The sequence below is a fragment of the Rhincodon typus genome, chromosome 10, assembly GCF_021869965.1.
Source record: "Rhincodon typus isolate 14 chromosome 10, sRhiTyp1.1, whole genome shotgun sequence".
NCBI lineage: Eukaryota > Metazoa > Chordata > Chondrichthyes > Orectolobiformes > Rhincodontidae > Rhincodon > Rhincodon typus.
This window is the reverse complement of record NC_063341.1, coordinates 42,392,035-42,419,296: the sequence shown is the minus strand read 5'-3', so window position 1 is coordinate 42,419,296 and position 27,262 is coordinate 42,392,035. Positions and strand designations below refer to the sequence as shown.

The 27,262-nt window shown below is 38.8% G+C and overlaps 1 protein-coding gene across 4 annotated transcripts in view; it reads right to left on the bottom strand.

Moving 5' to 3' along the window:
- Positions 1–27,262, bottom strand: part of elavl4 (ELAV like neuron-specific RNA binding protein 4) — a 140,571-nt gene that overhangs the window by 103,051 nt on the left and 10,258 nt on the right. Inside the window, exon 1 of one of the 4 annotated variants that reach the window (XM_048602282.1) lies at positions 9,569–9,608. The exons of 2 other annotated variants lie outside the window; for them this stretch is intronic. Coding sequence is in view for 1 of the 2 variants with exons in the window: in XM_048602280.1 (XP_048458237.1) it covers positions 7,737–7,745 (9 nt within the window). In the remaining variant the exon portion in view is untranslated. Of the gene's footprint in view, positions 1–7,736; positions 7,868–9,568; positions 9,609–27,262 lie in introns of those variants that run through there. One more of the 4 variants, XM_048602280.1, reaches the window with a different exon arrangement.

Sequence of the window (27,262 nt, the reverse complement as noted above, 5' to 3'; positions counted from 1 at the left end):
GGATTTCTGTTGATCATCTGCTGAAATTATACTAAATATTTTAGAACTCCTGAAGTAATTTCCAGTAAAAACTCCTAGCAAGAGTGAGAATACAGGAAGGTGAAGTATTAAAAGTCAACAGCATTCTTGGTTTCACAAATAAAGATAAAATTTCTGAGCTAAAAATTGTCACTTTGCAAAAAAACATTGTTAAGTCAAAGTTCAAGTACTGTATGCAGTTTTTATATGTCCCTTTATAAAAGTAAATCAGGAGAATAAAAAGACTATAGCTGAATCTCACTATTTTTGCCTAAATGCAAGTTGTGTCAGGTTTTTGGAGGATTTATTGTCGTATAGCCTGGCAAGTTTTCTCACTGTATCTTACTGACTTGCCTCACTGACTACCTACCCTGCCCCACAGGATCCATCTCATTCAATTCTCATCCCACCATATCACGTGCCATTTCTAGAACAACTTTGCACTGCCAAACAATCCTTGAACTGTTGGCACAATTTTTAAAAATTGCTCCCAGAAAAGCTCTGTCAGTATTAATGTACACTGTACAGTTCCTGACATTTGTCCCAGAAATACTGGATAAAGGAAATTTGGTGCCTCCTTCTGTGGGCAGGGACTGGATGAGGTTGCATTCAAGCAAGATGTCCACCAGGATCAGCAGAAGAGGCACTACACCAGATCAGGTCAGAGGCTGCCAGTTAGGTCAGTGCAGTTTCAGCCTTCTGGAGAAATGCGCAGCAATGTATGAAGACTGAGTAAAAGCAAAGTACTGAGTATGCTGGAAATCTGAAACACAGAATGATGGAGAAACTCAGCAGGTCTGACAGTATTTGTGAAGTGAGAAACAGTTATTATTTTGAGTCTGGTATGAATCTTGAGTTCTGCACTCTGCCAGCATAAGTACCACCATTTTCTCACCTTTTACCTCAGGCTCATCCTTTATTTGCTACTGCACCAACCTCCCACTAAGGCTCATTTTCTACCACTCTCACTACTGCCTGAAACATCTTCCTTCACTTGCTGTCACCAATCCCTGACACCATGAACCTTGCATGCCCTCTGTGCTGCCTATTCATTTGCTTGGGACACCATCACCTGCACCAAAAGTAACAGCTGTGCCACCCACCTTCAGCACTCTCAATATCTGTCTCTCTCTTTCATTCCAGATGAAAATAGCCCACAATAGGGCAGAAAGAGTCAAGGTTGGTAGTGGGCTGCCTGACATATGACTCTCCATCTCTTATTTGGAGAGCATTCTGTCTTTAATTGTGCAAAGCTGCTGAATGACTGTGTCCATTACCTTGGACTGATAACGGAGGCTGCCCTTGATTTACTGTGCTGGGAACCCCTAACTGAAGATCATTTTCTCCTTTAACTTGACTGAGGACATGGCAAACTTCCTGGTTTTTATGTCTGTGTTAAATGGCATGGCAATATTGCAGAACTGTGAGCTTGGTATCTCTGTCTAAGATGACAAATGGCACAACGGCAAGGCGATGGTAGGCTTCGAGTGAGTGAGTACTATGATAACAAGCAAAGAGGCTGGAGATTCAGCCTGGTCCAGTCTGAGTTGGGTGCATGTCCTTAAGTACAAACTGTCCTTGCTGCAGCATTACAATGCTAGTTATTGATGCAGCCTAAGGCGTAGTATTGAAATATAGATGTCAGGTGCCAATGTCTACAGGCATGGGTGCATGTGAATGGTGCCCATATATCATGTCTGCGATATTAGTGCTCAATGTCCAACACCGGCCCCGAGCAAGTAATGAGATGAAATTGCTAGTTATCAGCTCTGACTTTCATGTCAAGAATTTTCAAATTTGAGCTTGTTCAACATATTTGGCAAAATAGGAAACTGAATATTAATGAGGTGAGCTGCAAGATTAATAAGATGTTCCACAAGCTATAATTCCACTTAATTGGCAACTTGTCATTACTTAGGTGAGAAACTCACTTCGCCACCTAGCAAATATACAAAGGACGCAGCGAGTTGCTCCCACATGTTTCCGTCATGAATTTCACCATAACTCACATTGGTCAGGTCCGCATAAGATTCCATCCTAGAGTCACTTAGATAAACTTAAGATTCACCAGACAAATGTATCAGATGGGAAACTACAGCTATGAGAAGAGATTTGAGGAACAGACTGAAGATAAAGTTTATAGTTTAAAAGCAAATTATATTAAGGTCTTGATCAGTTGATTAACAATAGAGTATTTCCTCTAGTTGGGAAGCTACTGACTAATGACTTTCAGGAAATGAACCCTCCTAGTCTCATTTTTGGCCACATATGTATCCAGTTCCAGAACAGTGGTTGAATCTAAGTGTCTTAAGAACTAAACTAGAGGGCATAGGTTTAAGATAAGAGGGGAAAGCATTAAAACGGAAGGAAAGGCAACTTTTTCAAGTGGACGGTGGTGCGTATATGGAACAAGTTGCCAGAAGTAGTCGCGGAGGTGGGTACAATTACAACATTTAAAATATGGATACATAATATGGGTACATGAATAGCAAGAGTTTAGAGGGATTTGGGTCAAATGCTGGCAAATGGGGCAAGATGTGCTTAGGATATCTGGTCAGTGTAGACAAGTTGGACTGAAGGGTCTGTTCCATACTGTATAACTCTATGACTCTACAGGGTTGGGAATTAAATACTCACAAGTGAGCAGCACTGGCAAGGCAAAAGTATACATATTGATCCTAGGCCATGAATTATAAAACTGTATCTTAGAAAGTTAGAGAGTCAGGAAAAATTTCATCACTCAGAGGATTGTAGGAACAACAACTGCTCTGCCACAGAGTGTGGTTAAGGTTTGACAGCATTGCATCTTTGTTTCAAATTTTTTTCAAAAGTAAGCAATAAGATTATGGAAAGAAGATAATAGGTTAAGATCTAAATTGTTCTAGCAAGGAGCAAACATGAACATAGTAGACGGAATGTGCCTTATTATGAGCTGTAGACCTTCACATTTCCATACAAGATGGTCATATTTTCTGAGATCACTGGAATAATTGTAACGCTAGGAGATGGTGTAAAACGGATGACTTCAGATTGAGTCGTACAGCACAGAAACAGACCCTTCAGTCCAACTCAGTTGTGTTGACTTGACATCCCAATCTGATCTCGTCCCTTTGGTAGCATTTGGCCCATATCCCTCTTATCCCTTCCTATTCATATACCTATCCAGATGCCTTTTTTAAATGTTGTAATTGTACCCACCTCCACCATTTATGCCAACCATTGTACAAAACAAGAGCTATGGGCTTTACTATGGGTAGATAATCTAGAATTCCTTTTGAGTATTTCGCTATGAATAATTTTTTTAAAGTATTACCATCTTGTAAACTTTTAGGAATGCAAAACTCATTGCAGTACTGGCTAAAATCACACCTCTGCTCTTTATTAGAGATTAGAGTTTAAGATTATTACATGGTGGTACATTAATGTAATAATATAACAAATGACATATTATCAAAGATCACGAAAATAAACAAGTCAAAATAAAAAGTTTCTTTAAATCTCAGTGATCATAATCAATCTCATCTCGTGAAATATTTTCATTACAGTTTTCTTCATGTAATTTTGCTTGTTTCTTTTCTTTAGCTACATGCAATAAATGAAATTTTGCAGCATGTATGTTTGTCGATTGTCACGGGCAAATCTTTTAAGTTCATAACTAATATTTTACATTTGGATAAACAGACTACAAATGGCAATTAAATTCTTTATATATCAGCAATTGAACAGGACTCCACAAGACATGCTAAGTAATTTTGTCATACAACACATTATAACAGTAATCCAAACATGTCGAATTTGCCAAAAACAACCCGCAGTTTCCTTTTTAGCCTACATGCGAAAATCTCATCCAAAATCACAATTCTCATTTAGACTCACTGAAATATCAGTTCTCTCATAATCACAAATTAACTCAACATTTTCACCATGAAACTCAGACCAAGATGCAATTAACATGTTTTATGTTATTAATGTTTTATGCAGCTGTGGACTGCCATCAGAAGCACAAGCTGCAAAACTATCTCAATTTAGCTGATCACAAGCACACTAATGCTTTTTAATCTGATTATTGATGAAGCAGGTATGGTTCACTGAACTGCCAAAGTCTATGGCTTTCTCCTCAACTCAAAAGTCATTTTAAATTATCAAATAAGATGTATACTTTGAAGACTTACAATTGAAAATAAAATTTTCCTGAGTGTTCCATACACTCTATACACTTTCTCCCCATTTTACGTAAAAAAAAAAATTCCAAAGTATTACAATAATGAACTAGCAAGGTAATGCTGTTTTATGCAATCTGCTCTTATCTCCCATTTTCAAGTGGTTCATCTGTTTACATAACGTACACTACTGTTCACAGCATTCACAACAAGGATTTCTTGAAAACAAAAATTCTCAACTATAGAACTATGCTAAATCTTTGATAGCTTTAATTATCATTTGCTGTATATCATATTTTGAGTTACTGAAAAGTTGTTTAAACTTAAATACTCAAATTAGCTTAATTAGGAACTGTTAATGTATGATGAAACAGCAATCTTTCTTTTTAGAAAGAATGACAAAAAGGCATAATTATATTGCACAGACAATGAGAGTTCTGCAGTGGATAAAAGGTGGGAGGGGAGGAAAAATAAGAAAACTTGCTATGGATGATTCGGTTAAAAATTCGTAGTTAAAATTGCTCCTTTTCCTCGAGGTACAGGAAATTAGATGACAAAGAATTGTCATTGTATGCATTTAATGAAGAATATCTTAGATTTGGTGAAACTATAAATATAAATAAAAACAACAACTTGGGTAACAATTTATAGAATAGTGTGTCATTTCAATATGTTTGTGCAGAACTTTGACGAACATATTTTCTACCACATCAGTTACCTCAAAAGGGATGTTAGTTGGTGTACAACATCATGTTTGGTCAAGAAAAAGAAACGTTAGATAATTAAAGTAGTCAAAAACCATGTTTACAGAGGTCAGAAATACATCAAATCTGTATTTCTAATTTAATTCTTTTTCTAGAGTTACAATACAGCCATCAAAATTAAATTCAGCATGGTGTGATTTACCACAGTAACAGTCACAGTAAAAATTGCATCAAGTTGGTACGAGTTCCATCAGAGGAAACAAATTAAATGAATAAAGCCAAACATCATTGGATTATGCACAGGCATTGTAAAAGAAAATTCAAAAATGATTACAATTTGTTGCTTAACAAAAAATCCGAATTCACAACAGTATTGTAACACAATTAATCCCTACTGTGTTCCAAAATTATCACAATTTGCAAAATACTTCTTTACATTACTGCATAAAGCATACATTACTGATTTAAAAAAAGAGCAGTAATATAGTTCAACAATCTAATTGAATTTAATCTATAGTAAAGTTCAAATAGTAAAGTTCAGCAAAACCTAGAACTGTAAGAAAAAGGCTGGTCTGTGTTTATAAGAAAGGGGCTGTAATTGTTCAATTTGCTTTTGAATGTCTTGCAGATTGCACCACATATATTATAAAATGATTATTAGATTACTTATTTTCTTACAAGTGACAACAAACAAGTTCATTGGAAATAAATTATACATTTTTATAGCATTTTAACATTAACTACCAGTTTCTTCCAGCCAAAGATCTACTTCCTCTAATTTCCTTTCACAACAGTATTAATACTGTCATACGATTGCAAATATCCCAGTTATATTTTTACAATCACATTAAATTTGCCAACAAACCTATAAATCTGGCAAAATTTCCTTACCTATTGCGGATTAATTTTAAGTTGTCAATGTAATAAATTAATTAATGGTAAAACATTAAACTAAAACTTAATTTGCTTTGAATAGTATCTTTAAAAGACCACAATTAAATTTTGATGAATACTAAACTCAGCAATTTTTAAAAATAATATTAATACCAATTCCAAGTGTTTTTGAAATTATTTTAAAACATATTTCACCTGATTTAAGGATTATTTATTTATTTAGGATGATTTAATTAGAAATGAATTAGCCTCAAATCATTTTTAAATCTGAAGTTGCCTTCACTATGAAATGAACAGCGTTCAGAGTTAAGGGCATTTTATAGAAATAAATATTTATTATGTTATTATACAGGCGTATAGTTAATCTTGCCATATGTGTCAAAGCAGGAACAAAGAAATAAAAAAAATTGTACTTGTCTATTTTGGGGTGGTGTCCTGCACAGATAGAAACCATGTTAAACAACTGATTTTAATCTTTAGGCCTTATGAAATTCAGAGACTGGTAATAACCAGTATAATGCACAGCCCATCTTCCTTTAGAATACTGAAATCGTTTTAAAATATATATACACACTAATTTAACAAACTAATAAGAGCAACTCATTTGACAAACAATATTCTATAAAGAGTTAGCACCTTCATCCTGCTTTAGTAGTAGTTGGATATCTTTGCCTTCTCCAATTCCTCACATCGAACGCATCACAGTTTTAATCTTAATTGAACAATTAATGAGTTCCTCTTTGCTAAAGTATTATAACGTTAAAAAAATGGGCTAAGCAATAATATCATCATCAGATTCAAATAAGCAGGGTAGCCTAGTGAAAAATTTTAGTCATATCTGTAACAACCACTGGCAATGTAGTACTCACAATTTACTCTTATGGGTTTTATTTGACCAGTTTTCTTTTTACTTATTGACTCTCACAATATCGTCCCCTTTGACAAGTTCAGCAACATAGAAAGAAAATCCAATGAAATGCCATTCACATTTAAGGCACAGATGTCTAATAATAGCTTCAAATGAGCTAGTCTCCAGTCTGGAATATAATTAACACCTTTTGAAACAATTAAAGTTGTGACTCTCACAGAATGGAAGAGACAATCACAGTGCCTGTTCTACCGTTTGCTTCATGGTATTCCCATATGACTGCCACCTGCTCTCTGTTCAGCTTCCTTTAGCTTGTTTCCCTGGCAACCTTTCACAGGCTTTTCTTTCTAGCTATCACTTTCATTTCAGCTGTTCAGTCTAATCTTATTTATATTGCACCCATCAAAACAAGTAGCTGATGATAAAGCCCACAGATTGTGGTGAATGGAGAAAAAAAAAGAATAATTCTTTTCTACTCAACTCTCCATAAATGCTTATGAACACTACAGCCTTCGTGCTCATGTATCTCAAATAAAATATGCTTAAAAACCAAAAGGCATTCCTTTACTCATAAGACCAAATGTTTTCAAATACTGTATTAAAACCAAAAGAACATGTTACTGATGCTGAGGCAAATAGCATATCTTTTAATCACCTACCAGTTTTAAACCACCCCATTCCATTTTTGATTAGCAAGAAATTTGTAGTCTTCAGTGAATCAAAACCGAAAGGGCGTTATGTAAAAAGCAGGCATGCCTCCTCTACAACACTGATGTTTCGAGTTACAAGAAATCAACATATACCACATACTACAGCATACAAGCCTCCTCCTCTCTGATGAGGTCACAATTGCAAACTCTTTGAAATACAATATGTGTTTGTACGGGTGCTTACATAAATCACATCCTTTAAGTCATTGTAAATGCTGAATACTATTTTTGGACCCTTCACTGAAGCCTGGGTATAGGTTTTAATTTCGTTTGTTTCTTCACAGATAGACTTTTGTCATTATACTAATAAAAGCTACATTAAAATGAACCATTTTGGTACGTTTCCCAAGCAGATTAAAATATATCAAGTCCTAGTACATACCATAACCATTCTTATTGCACAGGATTAGATCTTATCGTACTTGAAATCTCCAGGAGAAGACCTATAATATTTCAAATCCTCTGTTAAAGATCCAAAAGCACAGTGCAAGTGTTTGTGCAAAACAAAAGAAAGCTGTACTGAATCTATGCTACAGGAAGCAACAAATCAGCTCACAGAATTGGCTGGCTGCTTCACCCTTTTACTCCCATTTATGGGACCATCTGTCACTACTGCTTGTGTCTGATTGGCTAGAAAAATAAAAGGCTGTCATGACATCAACTGCTATTGAAATTAGCTTTTACCAGATTGACAATGTTAATGATGCAGTGACCTCTATGCACAGCATAGAAGAGCTTTTGAACTGCACAATGTCCCTGGTAATTAGGCCGAAATTAATAAACCAACACACACACACAAATTTTCCCTTAATATTGTGTACTCTGGATTTGCAATCTTCAACATGAAATGTAGAGAAGACAAGATGTCATATCTCAGTCATGCTTCAATGCTTGCATCACATAACCATTGTGAAGCAAACTGGGCTTTAAAATTTATGTGTTTCAACTACCTTATCTATTCTGACAGTTGCTTTCTCAAAACGTGCATAATTAATGCAAAGCCTTGGGGCTCACAGTCTACTTTGTGCATGAAGTGAATTATATAAAGAAACTGAATTTATTTCAGAGTTCAACTTCAAGGTTTTCTCCCTTAAACTACTATAGTGAATTCTTTATTCTACTAAACCGAAAAATGTTTATGTGATTCAAAACTGTCCCATCAATGATGTTCGGGCTTCAATCTAACTTGAAACAAATCTCTATACCGTAATATCACAATTTATTATGTCAGCTTATGTTATCCATTTACCACACATGCAAATCAGCATGTTAAACTGAAGAGTTAACAAATCTCAACAAAAGCCTACAAAAATGTTGGAGTTAACATAAATAAGTACAGCCATTGCTTATAAGAAAACAAATAAATTCAACAATCATGTGGCACCAAAAATATGGAACATAAAATTCACAATTCTTCATAGTTGAACTGCAGCCACTTAAAGGTACAGTGAAAAAATTTCTGGGTAGAAATCAATATTTGGCATATCTTTGTGACAACAAAATTATATATTTTCAACCTATTAAATTAAGGAATAGAACCTGTAACAAATTTGTAATATTGAGAGAAATTGGCTCTACAAACAATACCAGCATGCCATAATTCAAGAAATCAACAGTTCCAGGGTTACAAGCCAAATGTTTTTCAACTATACTGGGAAGCAAAGAACAATTTTAGTTTGTGTTGAACACATTTCTGTCAGTATTCTCCTGGTAATTTACAACAGTTAATGGAACATAGATTTTCCATTACAAGCCTTTCTCTACCTTCATGAGCAATCACTTACATGATCAGTCAGATTACAACTCCACATATAAAGTTGCTCATTTTCTACAAAACGTGATCAGTTATTCATAAACTATACACAGAAACCCCTCACTTCAGTTATTTGTTGTCAACGTTATCTCTTAGCAGTTCTCCCAACACGAAATTTGTCCTAACATTAGCATCAGTTGCCATTGAGCTCACACAAACAACACCAGCTAATTCAGCATTAATCACCTATTCCATAGTATTTTGAAGCTTTAAACATAATCTTCAGGCAATATCCCACAAAATATGACAAACATTCTGAATCTATTGAACAAAAAATGTAACATAATAATTAAGTACCACATCACCAGCAGAATTCTTAAATATATTATCTGAACACTACAACAGTTTAATTGGAAGGAATGATATACAATATCGTTTGCCAGTAAAATAAAACACCTTACCTCATTATGCAATAAAGCAGCATTTAGTGTTCTGCCAATTTCAAACATTATACTGACAGTTCAGATTTACACAATCAAAAGACTTCTTTTGATAAACATTTGGCCAAATGCATTAGCATAAGGGGCCTGTTTTCCGCAGATTCGACCATGCGACAGATTGGTCAATTTTTCCTTGTCTTAGCCAGTACTAGCCCAACAAACAGCAATACAAATTTTCCTTTATCAAATTCACATTAAGACTGTGTTAGACGAATTGCTGAGGCAGATTATATTACTCCAACATGGCTGTTGAGCAAATGTTCCTCTCCAGTTACAGTTCCCTGCATTACCACAAGGTGAGCAGTGTGCACAAACTTAAGTTTGTTTCTATCCTCTAAATTTTCTAACCAAACTCTTTCCAAATAAATATACCTTGATTCACACTACAGAAAAAAAAGTATATTTGCACCTACATTAATCAAGATTTTGTAAATTTCTACAGTCATTGGTATATTTTAAACTTATCTCAGAAACTTGAGCAATAAAGGTATCAGGGAATGCAGATACTGATTGAAAGCTCTGTGATAATTCCAAGCAAACCTTACGACCAATATCATCGTAGCAATTAACAATAAAAACAAAAAGCTTGCAATTTTAGTTCAAAAATATTTTGTTCACGATGAGGAAATAATGTCTACAAAAATAGGCCTGAAAAGACATCACTGTTAGTTATTTTTGTACAGTTTGCACACTCAATAGGTATTCCAAATAAAGTCAGTACTGCTTCGTACATAGTACCCCTCTATACAAATCAAAACAATGTACAAGGTGTAATCGTGGAAGAAAAACGTCATTGAACTGGAATCTGCCTGACTTGAGATCAAAATATCAAATATTTGTTCTGGTCCTATTACAGAGGATAGAATTCATAGTGACTGGAAACAACTAAAATACCTTTTCAAAAGAATTAATCCAAAGTGAGGTTAAAATAAAAAGCTGTTATCAGGAGCACTGACATTTGAGGCTCACAAATTCAAATTCGTTCAGTAACAGTTTTAAGTGTTTTTGCTAAATTAATAGAATTAATTGATTATTTTATAGCATAAACTCTAATTTTGCTTGCACTCCAAATTGCTGTACAAAATTTATGTTCTGTCTGTCCTACAGAGACTGAGCATCTGAGGGTAATAAATCTTCGGAATAGGGCCTTAATTTGAATCTACAGCCCACGTAACGATTTCGACATTTCTGCCCGAGAAATGTACAATGCTAAACAATTCAAGCTTTGGTTGAAGAATATCTAAAAGATAAGACAATTCTTTAATTTATACACTATTTTCCACTGCACTAGGAAAGTAAAAGTACAGTATGATAGAATTAATTCTGAGAATAGATGATGATTGTGAGAGTAAAAAGAAAATCTATAATTTTTTTTGAATAAACAAACATTAGAATTCAGAGCTTTTCATTTTTAAATAAAGTATTTTGTTTTTGAGGAAATTGTAATCAAAAATAAAACCTAGTTATAAGCACTTACCTAATATGGTGCTGCCCCAAGGCACATTTATTAAATCAATACTGACCTATTGATGCACCACCATCTGCTGTACCACTGAACAGTGCTTAGCACAGTATAGTAAACAGCATGGTAGTGTCACTTTCAGTCTATTAGAGAACCAACAGAGCTTTCAAGTGATAGAGTGTGTTATGAGATCCTTCTAAAATGGTCTTCATACTAGTTTCTAGCAACTGTGTGCAATTCCTATTTCATGCTCAGCAAAGCAAAGATTCTATAAAGAAAGTGCTTTTTTTTTGTTTTTTAACCATAACCTGCAATTTATGAAACTCCGTTCCTGACATTTCTCTTTATGCAATTAGTACAGTACTATAGCCCTGAAGTTCTGATCTAATGGCACGGTGTAATGTCAGAGGTCATTTAGGGAGTGAAAAAGAGGATCCTAAGCTTTTATGTCTCATTGAAATTCTACTGCAACTTACAGCAGAAGTCAAACAGGATGTAGATGCACCTGCACTAGCAAGCATGTGGCTATCCAAATGATAGGTTTAAAACAGGCTGCTTTCATCAGTCCTAATTTCATCATTTCCATCCAAGGATTTGTCAATCTAATTTATGCCTCTACAAATTGGTGACAACTTGGTGCAGCAACCGAGCAATGGTAATGCTGAAACTTAAAGGGAAAGTGCTTGCTTCACTGTGCAGGTACAAAGAATATCATTATTTTGCTATGAAGATTTCCTTTTGAAAAATTGATTGCACTTCACTTTTAAGATGCTAGCCTCATTAATGGAGTCTCCCTTGAGACTATTTCCTGCTTGCATACAATGTAGAGAAAACTGAACAATGGTTTTATGTTGGACATTCCACTTGTGTTTTATCGGTAAAGTAACTGTAGTCCATAGTTGAAATCAGAATCACAAGGCACGATGAGTGATCGCTATTCTTTGACAAAATAGCCAGCCACCTGAGCTTACAGCTCCAAAATATCATTCTTCATGCAGTAAAGTGGTAGGTGTCCAATATTCCATGGGGAAAATTTTTAAAATTAATCCCCGAGAGGTTGAGAAGGTCACTACTTACTGGACATCTTTAACTCCCATTGTGAGTTGGCGATGGGCCTTCTTATTAAATTGCTGCAGCTGAAATGATGAACATGGCCTAAACAATATGTTCAGTATTAAGTTCCAGGATTTTGACCTAGCTACGATGAAGGAATGGTGAAATATGTCTGAGTCATGTGGTGTGTAACTTAGAGGTGTTGGTATCTTATGCATTTGCTGTCCTTGTTCTTCAAAAGTGATGGATGTTGCAGAATTGGAAGGAATTACTCAAGAAGCCTACGTAAAGTATACACTACAAAGCCAATATGCCAATGATATGTATTTCAATTGGGTGATGTGGTGCCAAATCAGGCAGATAGCTTAGTACTATTTGAGACAAAACAAAGTGTTGTTAGAGCTGCATCCAACCAGACAAGTAGTGAGTATTCTCACATTCTCCTGACTTCTCTCTTTTGCAGGTGACAGAAAAGCTTTGGAGAGCCAGGAAGTGAATGACTCACCATAGACGCCTGAAGATTCTAGGAATCACAGCTAGTTGCAATAATCTCAGCATCTGTTTCACTGGGCTCGTTCAGCTCCTAATTAATGTTGATGCTGAGGCGAAGCCATTGAACATTAAGGGTAATGGCTATATTCTTTCATATTCAAGCAAATAGTGCAGATTCTGGGAATTTGAATAAGAACTGGAAGCACTCAAGAAAAAGCTTCAGAGGGCCTGGCAGCATTTGTCGAGAAGAAATATTTTTTGCCAAATGACCCTTCTTTGCAATTGAAGGGAGATACAAAGGCTGAATTTGCTGACATCAAGGAGCATAAGAAATGCGCTGTAGGGAAGTGCTTCCATCTACATTCTACGCATGTGCAGTTTCACTGGAGATCAGGACTCAGGGGAGGGGTTGGTATCATGACCCAGGAGACAAATTGAGAATGGGGAAATAGAACAAAAAGGAAGGTTTAGGATAGAGTAGTGGGTGGCAGAGATTAAATAACAAAAGATGTCATGGAACGAAAGGCAAAGTAATTGGTTATAGTAAAGAAACAAAGCTTTGGGCTAGAATAGGTGTTAATGGCATAAATATAGAATAGATTAATTTGGAAGCTAAAACATGATAATGACACAGAAGGCTGCAAAGTTCACAACTGAAAGGTGCCGTACTGTTCCTCAAGTTTGTGCTGAGCTTCTCTGGAACAGTGAAGCAGACTAAGGACAAAAATGTAAGCGTGAGAGCAAAGTGGTGAATTAAAATGGCAATCAACCTGAAAAACAGGTCATGATGGTGGACTGAGCAGGTGTGTTTAGCAAAATGGTTGTCCATTCTGTGTTTGGTTTCTCCAATATAGAGGTTATGTAAAATCCAAACTGATGTATCTTTCTAAAAAAAAAACATTGATTCTGAAGAGGAAACACTTAGAACAAAGAATGCTCACCCCTATACAAGAAGATGCAAGTAAGTCTGTTTATTGACTTGGCACAGCAGAGATATGCAGTATGGGAACATCAAGGTAAAACTGATGGCAGAATACAGAAAGCAGGAACAGGACTAGATGTAGCAATCCATTATTGACCACCATATGAACTGTACTTAGAACAATAGTAAAAGAAACATAATTAAATCAATAAAACATAATTGGCTGCATTTTACCAAAAATCAGTCAAGTGTCAATATTAGGAGGTTTCATAGAGGGTTTCCTTTTGAACTCTATCAGGTTTTCTCATGCAATTCACTGTGGCTCACCTTACTAAGTATGCACAACATCTCCATTGCACCTTCTCATGCTATCTTGCACTAAGGAGCAATAAAATGCCCACCGGTGCTGGAACCTTCCAGCTTTTGCATCACAGGTGCCACTTTTAAACCCCAGCTATGTACTATGTGAAATACTGTCAACCTGGTCTGAAATAGGCACCTGGGTTAGCATAATATCCGTGGTCTAGAGGAACACACAGCAATGTCAAAAGATGATCAATGACCTTTGGCAAGGGCCAATTCCACTAACTTCCTTCCCTCCGCTAGCTTGCACTCGGCCTAAGTTTGCCACTGCACCCACCTCTCACCAAGACTCATGGAGTATCACTCTCAATATTGCATGTAACATCTTCTCTAAATGACTCTCACTCACTTCATCCAACCAAACTACTACCTCTCCTGACCTCTGCACTTTCTACTCATTCATTTAGGACAGCTCACCACTTTTCATGACTGGCAAAAAACTAGTTCCCCCGACTGATCACTGTCCCCCTTTATCGTTCATTGTTGCCAAACATGACAAGCTGCCTGACTACCTGTCTGCACTAACAGGAAAGTCAAAGCAAGACTGTCAGCATCCAAGCACATCCAAATTGTGTTAGTGCTAAGAAATTAAGCCAACGGCCTGAGGTGCACCTGTTCCGACCCATGAGATAGGTGTCTGTGCGTCCACATAAAGCTGCGTTTCAATGTAAGAGGTGTTGGTGAGTTCTGAAGTTCAGTATTGAAGTGCTGAACTGTATCAAAATTGGGTCCCAAATGTGCCTTGATGTGCCTCTGGCAGGGCTTGGTGCTTTGCAGATGCCAGTGTGTAGTCAGTGCTGGTGATGGAGTGTACCCCAAGGTGCTGGGGAATGCTGGAAAAGATAAATATATCAAGAAGACGACAGCAAGTTGCAACTGCCAGCTACCTGCTCAGGCTTTCGTGTCGGTTATTGTTGCCATCTAGTTTCTCTTTTCCCTTGGGAAAATAGCAAACTGCATATAAATGAGGCAAGATTAGATAATAATGAGATGTTAATGCAAGCAAGATTCTCATGTTGCAATTTAAATCTTGTGTAGCAAAGGGTACTTTTATTTCCGCAATGCCTAGAGTCTCATTTTTTTCCTGGTCACCACATTTTACCAACTGTTTTGCCATTGCCCACATTGTTAAGGGGCTGGGAAGATTCCACAAACCATCACTATACGGATAAAATGTGAACTATCAATTTTAATTTTCATAATTTGAATTTAATACATGTGATTTTCATGGACTAAGTTACTTTTAAAAAAGCTGACCTTGCAGGTTTGATACAAGTTTCAAATGTGGAATAAACAAAATTGTCTGAATTGAAATGAACATATTTATCAAAGGACACTGAACTGATGTAGTCACGAAGAAATCATCATCTTCTATTCTGATTTACACTTCATGATAAATTTCAGATATGAAAGACATGTCCTACAATTTATAAAACATGGAAACAAAAAACTCTGAAATTGGAATACACAATCCAACTGCATTTCAGGGAACTACTTTTAACAGAGTAGAAAAGGTTATTTTATTAATGGAACCAACTGGAAAAAGTGCTGTCTCAACCTCTCAAGAAAGAAACTGCTTAGCGACAGCTTTGATTAAAAAAAACAAACATCAGGATACTTAAAAGGACAAATTGAAAATTTGCTACTGCTAAGGATACAAGACATCAGATTAACAACGGTGGTCCCTGGACAAACAATATTAATCTGAGACATCTGAAGTGAACTGCATATTCCTTTGTTTTCCTTTGGTACCGAACATGATCTCTTTTCAAATTTGTATCTGTGCACATGTATATTGGACATTGTAGCTTCATTATTTTTCTCAGGGTTAGCAGATAATAAAATTGCTCTTTCTTTCATGAAAGAAAACCTCATTATTGGTTTCTTCTGGTGAACTGATTAACTACATTTTAATTGTAGATAAATAAAGCCTTGTGCTAGAAAGATCACAAATCTTCATAGTGCTCAATCAAGGAAGTTGAAAAGAGGGCAGCCGATTCATCGGTAATCACCTGGTTGCTTTGAAACGTATGTCAAAGTATAAGGTATATGGATTAAGTAGAAGAGGTAAACTCAGCCTGGGTAGTCAAAGATAGGGCTCTTGCACTATATGGTCTCACAGTAAAACTAGTTACGTGAAATCAATTAAGTCAGTACGATTGACAATTACAAACAAACTGTTTCAAGAAAGGTAGCGATCCTTTCTTGGCTGAATTCAGTGCAAGGAATAACCTTGTTATCTTCCTAGTCCCTGATGAATCTCTGGTAATAGCTGTATAAATGTGCACCTTGTTTATATTAATCAGTTGCACAGTGTAATAAAATCTCTATTAGGTTGCTTTGACTTCCAGGTCTCAGGCTGTTATTCATGGAGTATGAATCACACTGCTAACACAAATTTGGAAAAGAAATGCAATGACTTTTCTGCCCTCTTTTTTTTACTTACTGAGCAAACACCAGGGTATGAGCTTAAAAAAAATCTGACCTTTGACCATTAGAATTTATTAAGTTCAAACTATTTATAAGTGCAGGCCCTCCCACGTCTTCATTCCCTACAGTATTAGCTGTATTACTTCTTGAGTGCTTTGATTTCTGACAGCTCAAAATTAGCTACCACAAATGCTCAAACAAGTGATTTTCTTTTGCTTTGGATATCAGACATTATTAGTTGTTAAGCAAAATGGGATAAATATAAGAAATTTGTTAAAAGTTATTTTTGTTAATAGGCACGTTAGAGGGCTAAAACCTTCATAGTCCCAGAATATGGGTACAAGGATCATGATACACAATAAACCTGCATACCATTCAAAGTAATGTAGGTGCCACACCCCCAGGGGAGGCCCTGGGTTTGAGTGGGTGTAGAACCGTAAAGCTTGCCTCCAACTCTTAAGTGCATTCTAATGGGACCAGGCTCTACAAGCTGATGAAATGTCTGATCTACAGGAAAAGAAAAGTAGCATGATATTGCAGAGAACAGGCTGTCAGATTTTCTGATGCAATCCTGGTGGAGGAGGTGGGCAGTTGGAGATATATTCTGGCTCCAAAGTGTGCCAGGTTTTTTTCCACACAAGTGGGAAGGGAATAAGTGCTGTTGGACATGGAAGTAAATGTAATCAGTGTCATCCCAAGGACCTGGATGTAGTAGTTAAAGAAGTTAATGACCTCATGAGTGGTCAGGCTCAGCAAATTCATCTTCAAATGCCATATCTTTCAACTGGGCCGTTAGCTTGATGCACTGTTCAATTCACCTCACCTTCCTCATTCACTTAACAGCAAGCTCCATCAAGCACCACAAACTCATAGCTTCCTCTCAGCACTTTGCACTATGGCACATACACCTACATTTTAGACCTTCCTCATACTACTCATTCATAACCAGAAAATCACCCATATAGATTCCACATAATTCAATGTCACAGAACAAAGTAGTAAAGAATTGCAGAGAAAAAAACACCAGGCATTCCGAAATAGCCAGCAGTTGTTTTGTTAACTCCATATATTTTTGGGCAATTTTTTGACAACTTTATCAATCCAAATGAATTTGCGCACTGTTTACATATAAGTGTGCCTTTTTACAATCCTAAAAAGGTGCCTTACCTCCACAAAATGGTGTCTTACCTCTACCAAAAGGTGACTTTCCACAAAGGTGTGTGGGACCAGACTCAATGATCCTAAGTCTCTAAAAAGGAGGGAGGGGTGGGGATATGAAATATTCTTCAAGTCCTCATCCTTCACAACTCCCTCACCCCTCACAATTCCCATACCTACAAAGGCCAATCAATGCCTCAGAGACTTAATGCTCTCTTTGCTCCCCCGTGATCCCTCATTCCTTTATCCCAACTTAACGCCTAATCCTATCCAGCACTCTTTCTCCTTCACCAACTCTGCAAATTCATTGACTATCCAATATACCCAAGCCCTGGGTAATATCCAGGTTTGGGCTGACAAGAGGCAACTCACAATGTCAAAGAATGACTATCTCCAACAAGAGAGAATCTAACCATAGCTCCTTGACACTCAATGGCATTACCATCACAGAATCGCCCACTACCAACCATGCTGGGAATGACCTTTGACCAGAAAAAAAACTGGACTAGACATGTAAATAGTGTGGCTACACCGGTAGGTCAAAGCCTAGGAATCCTGCACCAAGTAAACTCACCACCTGTCTCCCCAAAGCCTGTCCACTTTCTATGAGGCACAAGTCAGTAATGTGATGAAATACTCTCCACCGGCTTGGATGCGTACAGTTCCAACAACACTCAAGAAGCTTGACACCATCCAGAACAAAGCAGCCTGCTTGAATAGCATCACATACACAAACAGTCACATCATATACACTGACATGGCAGAAGCAGTATGTATCATCTGCAAGATGCACTGCAGAAATTGACTGAGTCTCCTTCGACAGCACCTTTGAAATCACGATCAATACGAGTGAGAAAAAGGGCAGCAATTATGTGGGAATACCATCACCTGCCAATTCCACTCTAAATCACTCATCACTCATTTGAAAATATATCTGCATTCCTTCAGTGTCACTGGATCAAAATCCTGGAGCTCCCTCCCCACACCAAAAGAATTGCATCAGTTCAGGAGGGCAACTCAACACCACCTTCTCAAGGGCAATTAGGGATTGGCAATAAATGCTAGCCCAGCCAATGTTCACATTCTATGAGTGAATAAAAAATTACATTGTGCAATGCATGCAGAGTGAACGTGCTTAAGCGTCAAATGTCGATCAAAGGCAGATTGCACCACGGCATTGGTACTCGTCAAACTAAGATCGGCATGTTGGTGATGCAGAAGTCAGTGGCAGCAACTTAAAATGAGAAGAATGGTGGGGAAAAGTGCCCCATCATTTGTGGAACTTCCAAAGGGGCTGTGACATGTGTGAAATATTGTGCAGCAAGGTCACATAAGTATGACATGGGTCTCTAATGAATGCAATGGATCATGGAATGGTTGAAGTGGGTCTGGGGTGGAAAGGCGGACACAGCAAAGCTGGCACTTACTTTTGAATGTAACAGGTTGGTCACTCTGCTGTGTGGCACTTTCAAATTGGTGCACACTGCTGCAACCAGGCCATGATCAAACAGATGATAGCACTTTTGAGAGTCCGACTACACAGACTGAAGCATTGAGGAGGTGAAGAACCTCCAGTATAGCCTTCGACACACCTCTCCACCATATCAAGATGCTGATCCACTGAGGTGATACATGAGGTGATACAGATTGGAATCTGTTAATTGTGTGTTAATTGTATGCATCTGTGGATCAGCATCTTGATGTGGTGGAGAGATTTGTGTTCCTCAAACTTTGTCCCTCACATACTTAGACTTTCTCTTGTGGCAATTGGGACCCCAGACATTTAAGTTGTTTAGGAACAATAATTATAGCATGTCAATTTATCCTACGTTGGGGCTGAATGGATCCAAATGAATCCAAATTTTGTAGCCCATGGTAATGGAAGCATTGTCAGTAAGAATATTCAGGTATTGCAAGGGTACAATGAAGACTCACTTCACTCTGCATCCCTGCAGCAATAGTGAGGGTGGAACATCCTTTAAACTAGTTTTAATGTATGCAAGATAATATATGCAAGGGTGGAACATCCTTTAAACTAATTTTAACGTATGCAAGATAATTTAGTAGTACTCCTAGAGAGTGAATTTGTGAATTTAACTCTCATATTTTTGATGCATGACCACTTTAGCACAAACACCAAAGAGTGTGAGGATAGATGTGGAAATGGAAGTGCTCAATGATTCACAACTTCTCTAGCACTAAATTTTGGTCCACGGCGAGATAAAGTGCATGCACAAACCTTTCACAGAATTAAGGTGATCAAGACCACAGTTGAAATCAAATGAAAAATCAAGTCAATCCTGAGGAATGTGGTATGTAGCAAACAGAAGGCTCACAGCCACTGTACAAATGGAAAACAAAATATGAATGTGCATCACATCCATCTCTGAGGTGTATAGTCAAGTGGCTAAAAGCTCCAAACACGCATGCTGGGAACTTTGGTAGTTTTATAGTGATTGTAACGAGGTCAGCCAGGTGGCCCTCATAGAATGCATTCCCTGATTGGACTAGGTTGACAAGCCCAATTGGAGAGTTGTGTCAGAGGTTTTCCTTGCTCTGGGAGCTGGCCTAGTGTGACGCGCTATGTGTGTGCGTCTGTATGTATATAGAAGTTGACAGGGTGATGGGATAGTGGCCTGTGCGGAGTTATTTCAGTGGTGATGACAGAGGGGAGAAAAAAAGTACATGACTAAAGAAATTAGCTTGCAAGAGTGGTCTTTGAGTTGGGGTAAACATTTCTGGCATCATGCTGTTATTTGGGAAGCTTAACTTGTTTGATCCTGCTGTTGAAGACTAGGCCCAGTATATGAAAAGAATGCAATATGTTTTTTTCCTGGAAAAATGACATTGGGGCTGATAAAAAGCAACGAGTAAATTTTCTGAAAGTTTGTGGACCCCCCACTTATGTTATTATGAGTGGAAATGTTTCCTGAGGCACCAGAAACTAAAACCTTTCAAGAGTTGCTTGATTTAGTTAAGGAATATTACAACCCCAAGCCTCCTCTAATTCTGAGAAACTATTGGTTTTACGCAGCAATTTGAGAACCAGAGGAATCTGTCACGATTTTTGACAAGGTTAAGATGACTGGAAGAGGTATGTGACTTTGGTTTAACCCTTAATGAAATGCTGAGAGACTGTTTGTTCGGTATGTGGGATTAATGATGTAACTCAGCAAAAGTGCCTACTAGCTTAAACCCAACTAGACTTTCAAACAGTCATACAACAGGCTTTGTCATGTGAAAATGCAAATGGAGTATGAGTTACAGGGAATACTGATGGACATGGTCACACTTGCCAGGCTAACTGAGCTCCGGGGACACCATTTACGTGAAGGAAATTGCATTATCTCATACAGGACGTATCCTGAACAGAGGGACTTTAGGTCAGCCTACAGCAAAACTCCAAGTCAAAGCTAAGCCTTGGCTAAACATTTGACATTTTCTTGAGGATCTGGGCCAGCAAGCCATTGTAATTGCTGCTGGTATGCAGACTCAAGAGAGCAAAAGAATCTCACTAGACTGAATTGAGTAAGAGAACTCTTAGGCTGATATCCAGGAGAGTGCAAACCCTGGAAAGCCCACCTACATCTGGCTTGTAACTGTTAAATTGCTTAGCAACATCCAAATCTGAACCAAACAAAATAAAAATAAAATAAAATAAAATAAAAGTCTGGTTAAATGGTCACCTGGTTCTAAAGGAGGATGATTCAACTGTGCCATTCAGTGATTACAGAGCCAATCTTTAACAAATTCGCTGCGGACTCCAAGATTTAGGTTTGTGTAAGGCCTCAGCTGGACTGAGAACCTGTACCAGGATATCTTTGCAGACAAGGGTACAACTTTGGTTCCAGTCTCTCATGAGAAGCAGCTGATTCAGTTCCACAGATTGTAGTAAAAGGCTCAGGGACCCATGCTGGTTGGGGTGAAATTGGTTGAAAGATTCTCCTTAATTGGCTCAACATTTTTCAATTAGAAATTGGCTGCCTGAATGAAGTCCCAGCTATACACCTGGATGTTTCCTCAGGAGGGTCTAGGGACCCTCAAGGCCACCCTGCATGTCGATCACTAAGCAATTCCAAGATCTTGCAAGGCCTGCCCAGTGCTGTTTGTCTTGTGTGCAAAAGTAGAGACAGAAATTAGGAGGCTAGAAAGCGAAGGAATCATCAAACCAGTACAGTTTGTGGAATGGGCAGCACTGATCTTACTGACCAAGAAGCCCAACGGTTCAATTTGCCTTTGGGGATTTCAAACAAATGATGAACTGCTTCTCACAGATGGATACATATCCAGTCCCACGCATAAAGAATTTGTATGCAAAGCTGGCAGGGGTCTGTCCTTCACAAAGCTGGACATGAGCTATGCATAACTGCAACTGCAGTTAGATAAGGATTCCCAGAAGTATGCTACAATTAATACCCATAAAAGGTTTGTACTGATATACAAGACTGCTGTTTGGGGTATCATCAGCCTGCGATATTTTTCAGCAGACGATGCAGAACATTTTACAAGGACTACTCCAGGTTGCCATTGAACTGGATGCCATGCTAATAATAGAAAAGACCAATAAAGAGCACTTAGAGAAGTTAGACATAGTCCTTAGACATTTCTCCTGGGCAGGTTTACACCTTACAAGGGGAAATGCGTGTTCCAGGCAGCCCAAATAACCTACCTGGGCTACGGAATCAACAAGACTGGATTATACCCATTGGAAGATAGTGAAGATGATCAAAGGTGCCCTGGCTCCCATGTCTGTACAGGAGGTTAGATCTTTCCTTGGAATGGTGAATTATTACAGAAATATCAAATGTAATCTGGCCTCCAATCCAGGAGCACTTACATCTGCTAATGAAAATGGGTCAGCCTTGGAAATGGTCTCATAGCCAAGACACAGCCTTTAGGTAAGAGAAGAAGCAGCTGTCATTGTCCAAGGTGTTGGCAGATTATGATCTCAAGTGAGATCTGGTGCTGACATGTGATAACTCCCTGTAAGATATCGGAGTAGTGTTGGCTTACAGATGGCCCAATGGAGAGGAATGCCCAATAGTGTGTGCTTCCAGGACTTCCGATGCAGATATGCCCACATAGAGAAGGAAGGTCTGACAGTCACATTTGGGGTGAGAAAGTTCCACCAATACCTTTACGGATGTAAATTTATAATAGAAACAGACCACGAACCCCTGCTAGGGCTACTCTGAGGACGGGCTTGTGCCGCCCATAGCTTCAGGTCGAATTGAGCAGTGGGCTCTCATTCTAAGTGCATACACAATTAAAAGTAGGAACGCCGTTCAGGAGGCCAAATAGCATATGCAGATGCCTTGAGCTACCTCCGGCTGGCAGATATACCACTGGTGGTGCCACCACTGGAAGATTCCATTCTGGTTTTAAACTTTCTGGACACACTTCCGGTCACTGCTGACAATATTAGACATTTTGGACACCAAACTAAAACAGCTAGCGGTGACAGGGGAAACAAAAGGGTCATCACAACCTGAATGGAAACCTTTCTGGATCCAGAGAGACCAGATCATTGTAGAGGATGGCATATTATTATAGGGAGCAAGAGGAATTGTCTCGATCAAAGGCTGCCTCCAGATACTGGCTAAACTCCATCAGGGTCATCCAATGGTGTCCAAAATGAAGATGTTGGCAAGAAATTAGGCCTGGTGGCCAGGATTGGATGGAGGCATAGCTGCATTTATGGGGTAGTGCCCAGAGTGCTAACAAAGACAAAAGTTACCGTCAGCAGTTCCCCCACATTCATGGGAATGCCAGGTAAACTCTGGTCTTGGTTACACGTCGATTTTATACCGGCCCTTTTCAGGGGCTCAACGTTCATAGTCATCGTGGACGTCCAATCAGTGGTTGGATACACAGAGTTTGATCGTCAAACATGGCGATGGCTATAGAAAAGCTACAAGCATCTTTTGCAACAGATGGGCTCCCAGAAGAGTTCTTCAGACTTTGGGCCATCATTTACAGCAGGGAATTCGAGTATTTTCTAATGTCAAATGACGCTCAATGTATAAGGACAGCCCCAATACCATCCATCATCCAATCTTTTAGCAGAAAGAGCAGTCCAAACTTTGAAGGCAGGCTTAAAGAAACAGCCTACAGCTTCACTAGATACTAAACTGTCCCAGTACGTAGCTGATTGTCAAAACACCTCTCACAAATACAGGATAGCACAGGTAAAGTTGCGTGGAGAAGACTCCACCCAGTTAAATCTGATCTTCCTGGCCCTGGGGGCAGGGGGAAAAGGTACAATGGCATCAGGAACGCCAATGCCAGCAAAAAGATTCCTCCTGAAGTAAACTGTCTCTCAATTAGACATGAAGTTTGGTGCTGAAACCACAAATGGCCCTGCATGGGTAAGAGACAAAGTTGGCTTGAGGTCAGGTCCCATGACCTACAAAGTTTGGGTAGGTGAGGCAGTCCTGAACAAGCACATGGACCGCATGAAAACTGCAAACTCCCAAATGGAGGCAGGAGCAAGGCATACCTGGCCCCTCAGAACAGCAGGAAAGGCTGTTGGAACCCTTGAGTTCTCTTCCCCCCCCCCCCTCCCTCCGTCTGCCGAAGGGACCTTGGAGTCTCAGATAGACATGGCAGATGTCGCTGCCTCGACGCCTTTGCCTAAAAGAAGGGAATAATTTTTCTTCTGAAAGGCTCCAGGCACAATGGGTGAGCTACTGTGTTACACACTGTCTATATCAGGCAGAGTCGGAGGAAACTGAACCGGTGCTAAAATGGCCCAGGAGGAGCAAAAATAAAAGAACCAACCAATATTCTCTGGTTCGGAGGGAGGAGAAGAATGTAGTGATTGTAACAAGGTCAGTCTAGTAGACTTCACAGAACATGAGTTCCTTGATTGGATCAGATTAACAGCCCCAATCAGGGAGCCTTGGCTGACAGATATACACAGTAGTGTCAGAGGCTCTGCTCATTTTGATAGATGGCTCTGAGGAAACCAGACCAGTGTCAAGTACTATGCATGTGAAAATAAAGGGTGACTTTGTGATGGGGTGGTGGCCTCCATGGAGTTATTTTGGTTTAAAGTCTGACCTTGGTTAAAACTATGGCCAGAACATGTTACCTGTCCTATAAGCTGTGACCTGCGGTTTCCTGTGCTGAACATGGTGGTCTGCTAGACACATTGGCACCATTTAACCTTATATGGAGCACAGAATGAGGCTGTTTATGGCTTAGGAAAAATATTTGGGACGGGTTTACCAGTGAACTCCATTGGCTGGGAATCAAACATTGAGATCAGATTTGGTCAATTCATTGGCTGAGTTTCAGAGACTTTTCTGGAAGGATGAGCACATTTTGAGAGAAAAGTTAGCAGAAAAGATTTTGTAGGAGTGAGCTCTTGACATCCAACATTTTTGAGGAGTATGTATCTTGAAGTCGTCTTCAGAGAAGACAAAAGAACCATGAGGCAATATCGACACCAAGAATAAAGCTGGCCACTCTCCTCGAATCAAAGTAATATTTGATTCAAACCAAACTTAGAGTTAAATGTGAATTAAGTTAAAGGAAGATAAAGTTAAATGAAGTGAGTTAAGTTAGATGAAGTGAGAAGGAAATGTTACGCTAAATGTATGCTTTATATTGAGGGTTGGTACTTAAAGAGTTAAAATAAAAATTCTGAGGAAGGATCACGGGAACCGAAATATTACCTCCGATTTCTTTTCACAGATGTTGCCAGACCTTGCTGAGCTTTTTCAGCAACTTGTGTTTGTTTTGTTAATGGAAAAGTACCTGGGTAAAAGATTTGAGTACTCTTTTCGGGCAACAGGTCTATCTCCAGATCCTTACCTTCCTATCCTCCCTTAAAGATTTCCTCTTGTTGCTGCATCTCCTTCTCTGATAACACATCCTCACTTTGGTGGCTTCAATTGTGGAGGGTACAGAACACCATGTTGATGCACAATACTCTGGAGGTATAGTGTCTGGCACTGGAGACATTATAACATTTTCAGGAGCCTGTTTTACAATGGTTCTGGCCAAAGCATGGGCAGTATCCTATCTCTCCCTAGTGGCATTCTGAAGATTTCTTAGATATGGAAGGTGTAACCCTTGTTGGCCAGGAACTATTTTCATATGCCCCAAAGGTCTTGGAAAGAAAGAGGCTGGCAACCACAACATCAGATTTAATATCCCCAGATATTGACTGCAGACCTGCAATTTTTGGCTGTTGTGATCGTTATTTGAATATTGAGAGAGCGGAATCTTTTTCTTTTGAAAAAGATTGCTAGTTCATAAGGTACTCTGACTGCAAAGAAGGGTCACTGAGATTTGAAACATTAACTGTTTTCTCTCCATAGATGATGCTGAGTTTCTCCAGCAATTTTTTTTGTTGTTTTTTGCTCTGTTGCTTTGCGAGTAATTTGATTGTACCCTAAACCTGCAGGAAACTAGAGAAGGCTCAAAATTCTAGTGCCCTAGTTTTCCTGATGTTCTGCATCAAGGAGAAAAAAAGTAAATGAACTGGTGGCCCCTTGTGAAGATGACGTCAGTGACCTCCAGATGCCCTTCTGAGTTGATGCCTCTGAACAGCTATGGGAGGTCCCCAGCAGCTCTCTGAAACAATTTGGTGACAAAAGAAATTAAGGATAGGTGTCACTTAGAGTTACTGGGAAGAAATTGTTAGCCAGTCTAGACGGTCACAGGTTTTCATCCAGCACCTGTTGTACTTGGGGTGGGACATCCTGAATTGTTGTTGACACAGGTTGTCACTTATTTGCAGATAGCTGCAACTAAGCCCGTGGGCCTTGTTTCATCTTACAGCTTTCCTCCTTATCCTGTTGCATTTCCCTCTGCAGGTATGTGGTAGACAATGGTACTTGCTATCAGTCTTCAGCAGCTCCTCCTTTGCACTAATCGCTGCATGAGAAGAACTGCATGATTAACCTATGCCATGGTCCTTTTCACTTTCAGATACATAAGAACAGTAAGTGAAAACACACAATCTTAGTAAAGGGATCCTTTACCCCTGTATCCCTCCTCATGCAGATCCAGGTTATACTATCAGATAAAAAGTGAAATAGCTACAGAAACTAGGCAAGTCTGGCAGCATCTGAAAGGACTCCATTCTATTCTCCCTGTTTCTCCATCTCCACAATACCTGTCCTGATGATGCCACCTTCCACAGGGTGCTTCTTCCATATCTTTCTTTCTCTTCAAATGAGAATTTCCCCACTGTGGTTGGCAGGGTCATCAACCACACCTGACCCATTTCCCATACTTCTGCCTTCACCCCTTCCTACCAGTCAAGAACAATGATAGGGTTCCACTTGTCCTCATTTTCTTCCCCACTACACTCAAAGGATTATCCTCTGCCATTTCCTACACCTCCAGCAGGTCACCATCACCAAACACTTCTTCCCTCCTATGTTGGCATTCCACAGGGACTGTTACCTCTGACACCCTAGTCCATTCCTCTATCAGGCCAAACATCTCTTCAACTCTCCATGAAACATTCCCATGCAAATGCAGAAAGTGTAATACTTGCTCCTTGTACCTACTTCATGCCTGCATTGCATATCTTTCAGAGGCTTGTAATCTATGTTTTCCCCTTTATAAGTCCTGTGAATGGTATGTGCTACATTACCCTCCCTCACCAGGTCTAATCATTTACTCCTCCCACTCCAAGTATGGTTGCAGCCATTTTCTTCCCCTTGTGTATTTCAATTTTCAGAAGTTGGACAGCAACAGTGAACACTCCTCTTCCAATGACTTCCAGTCTGACCTTTGACTATGTTGGTGAATTCCT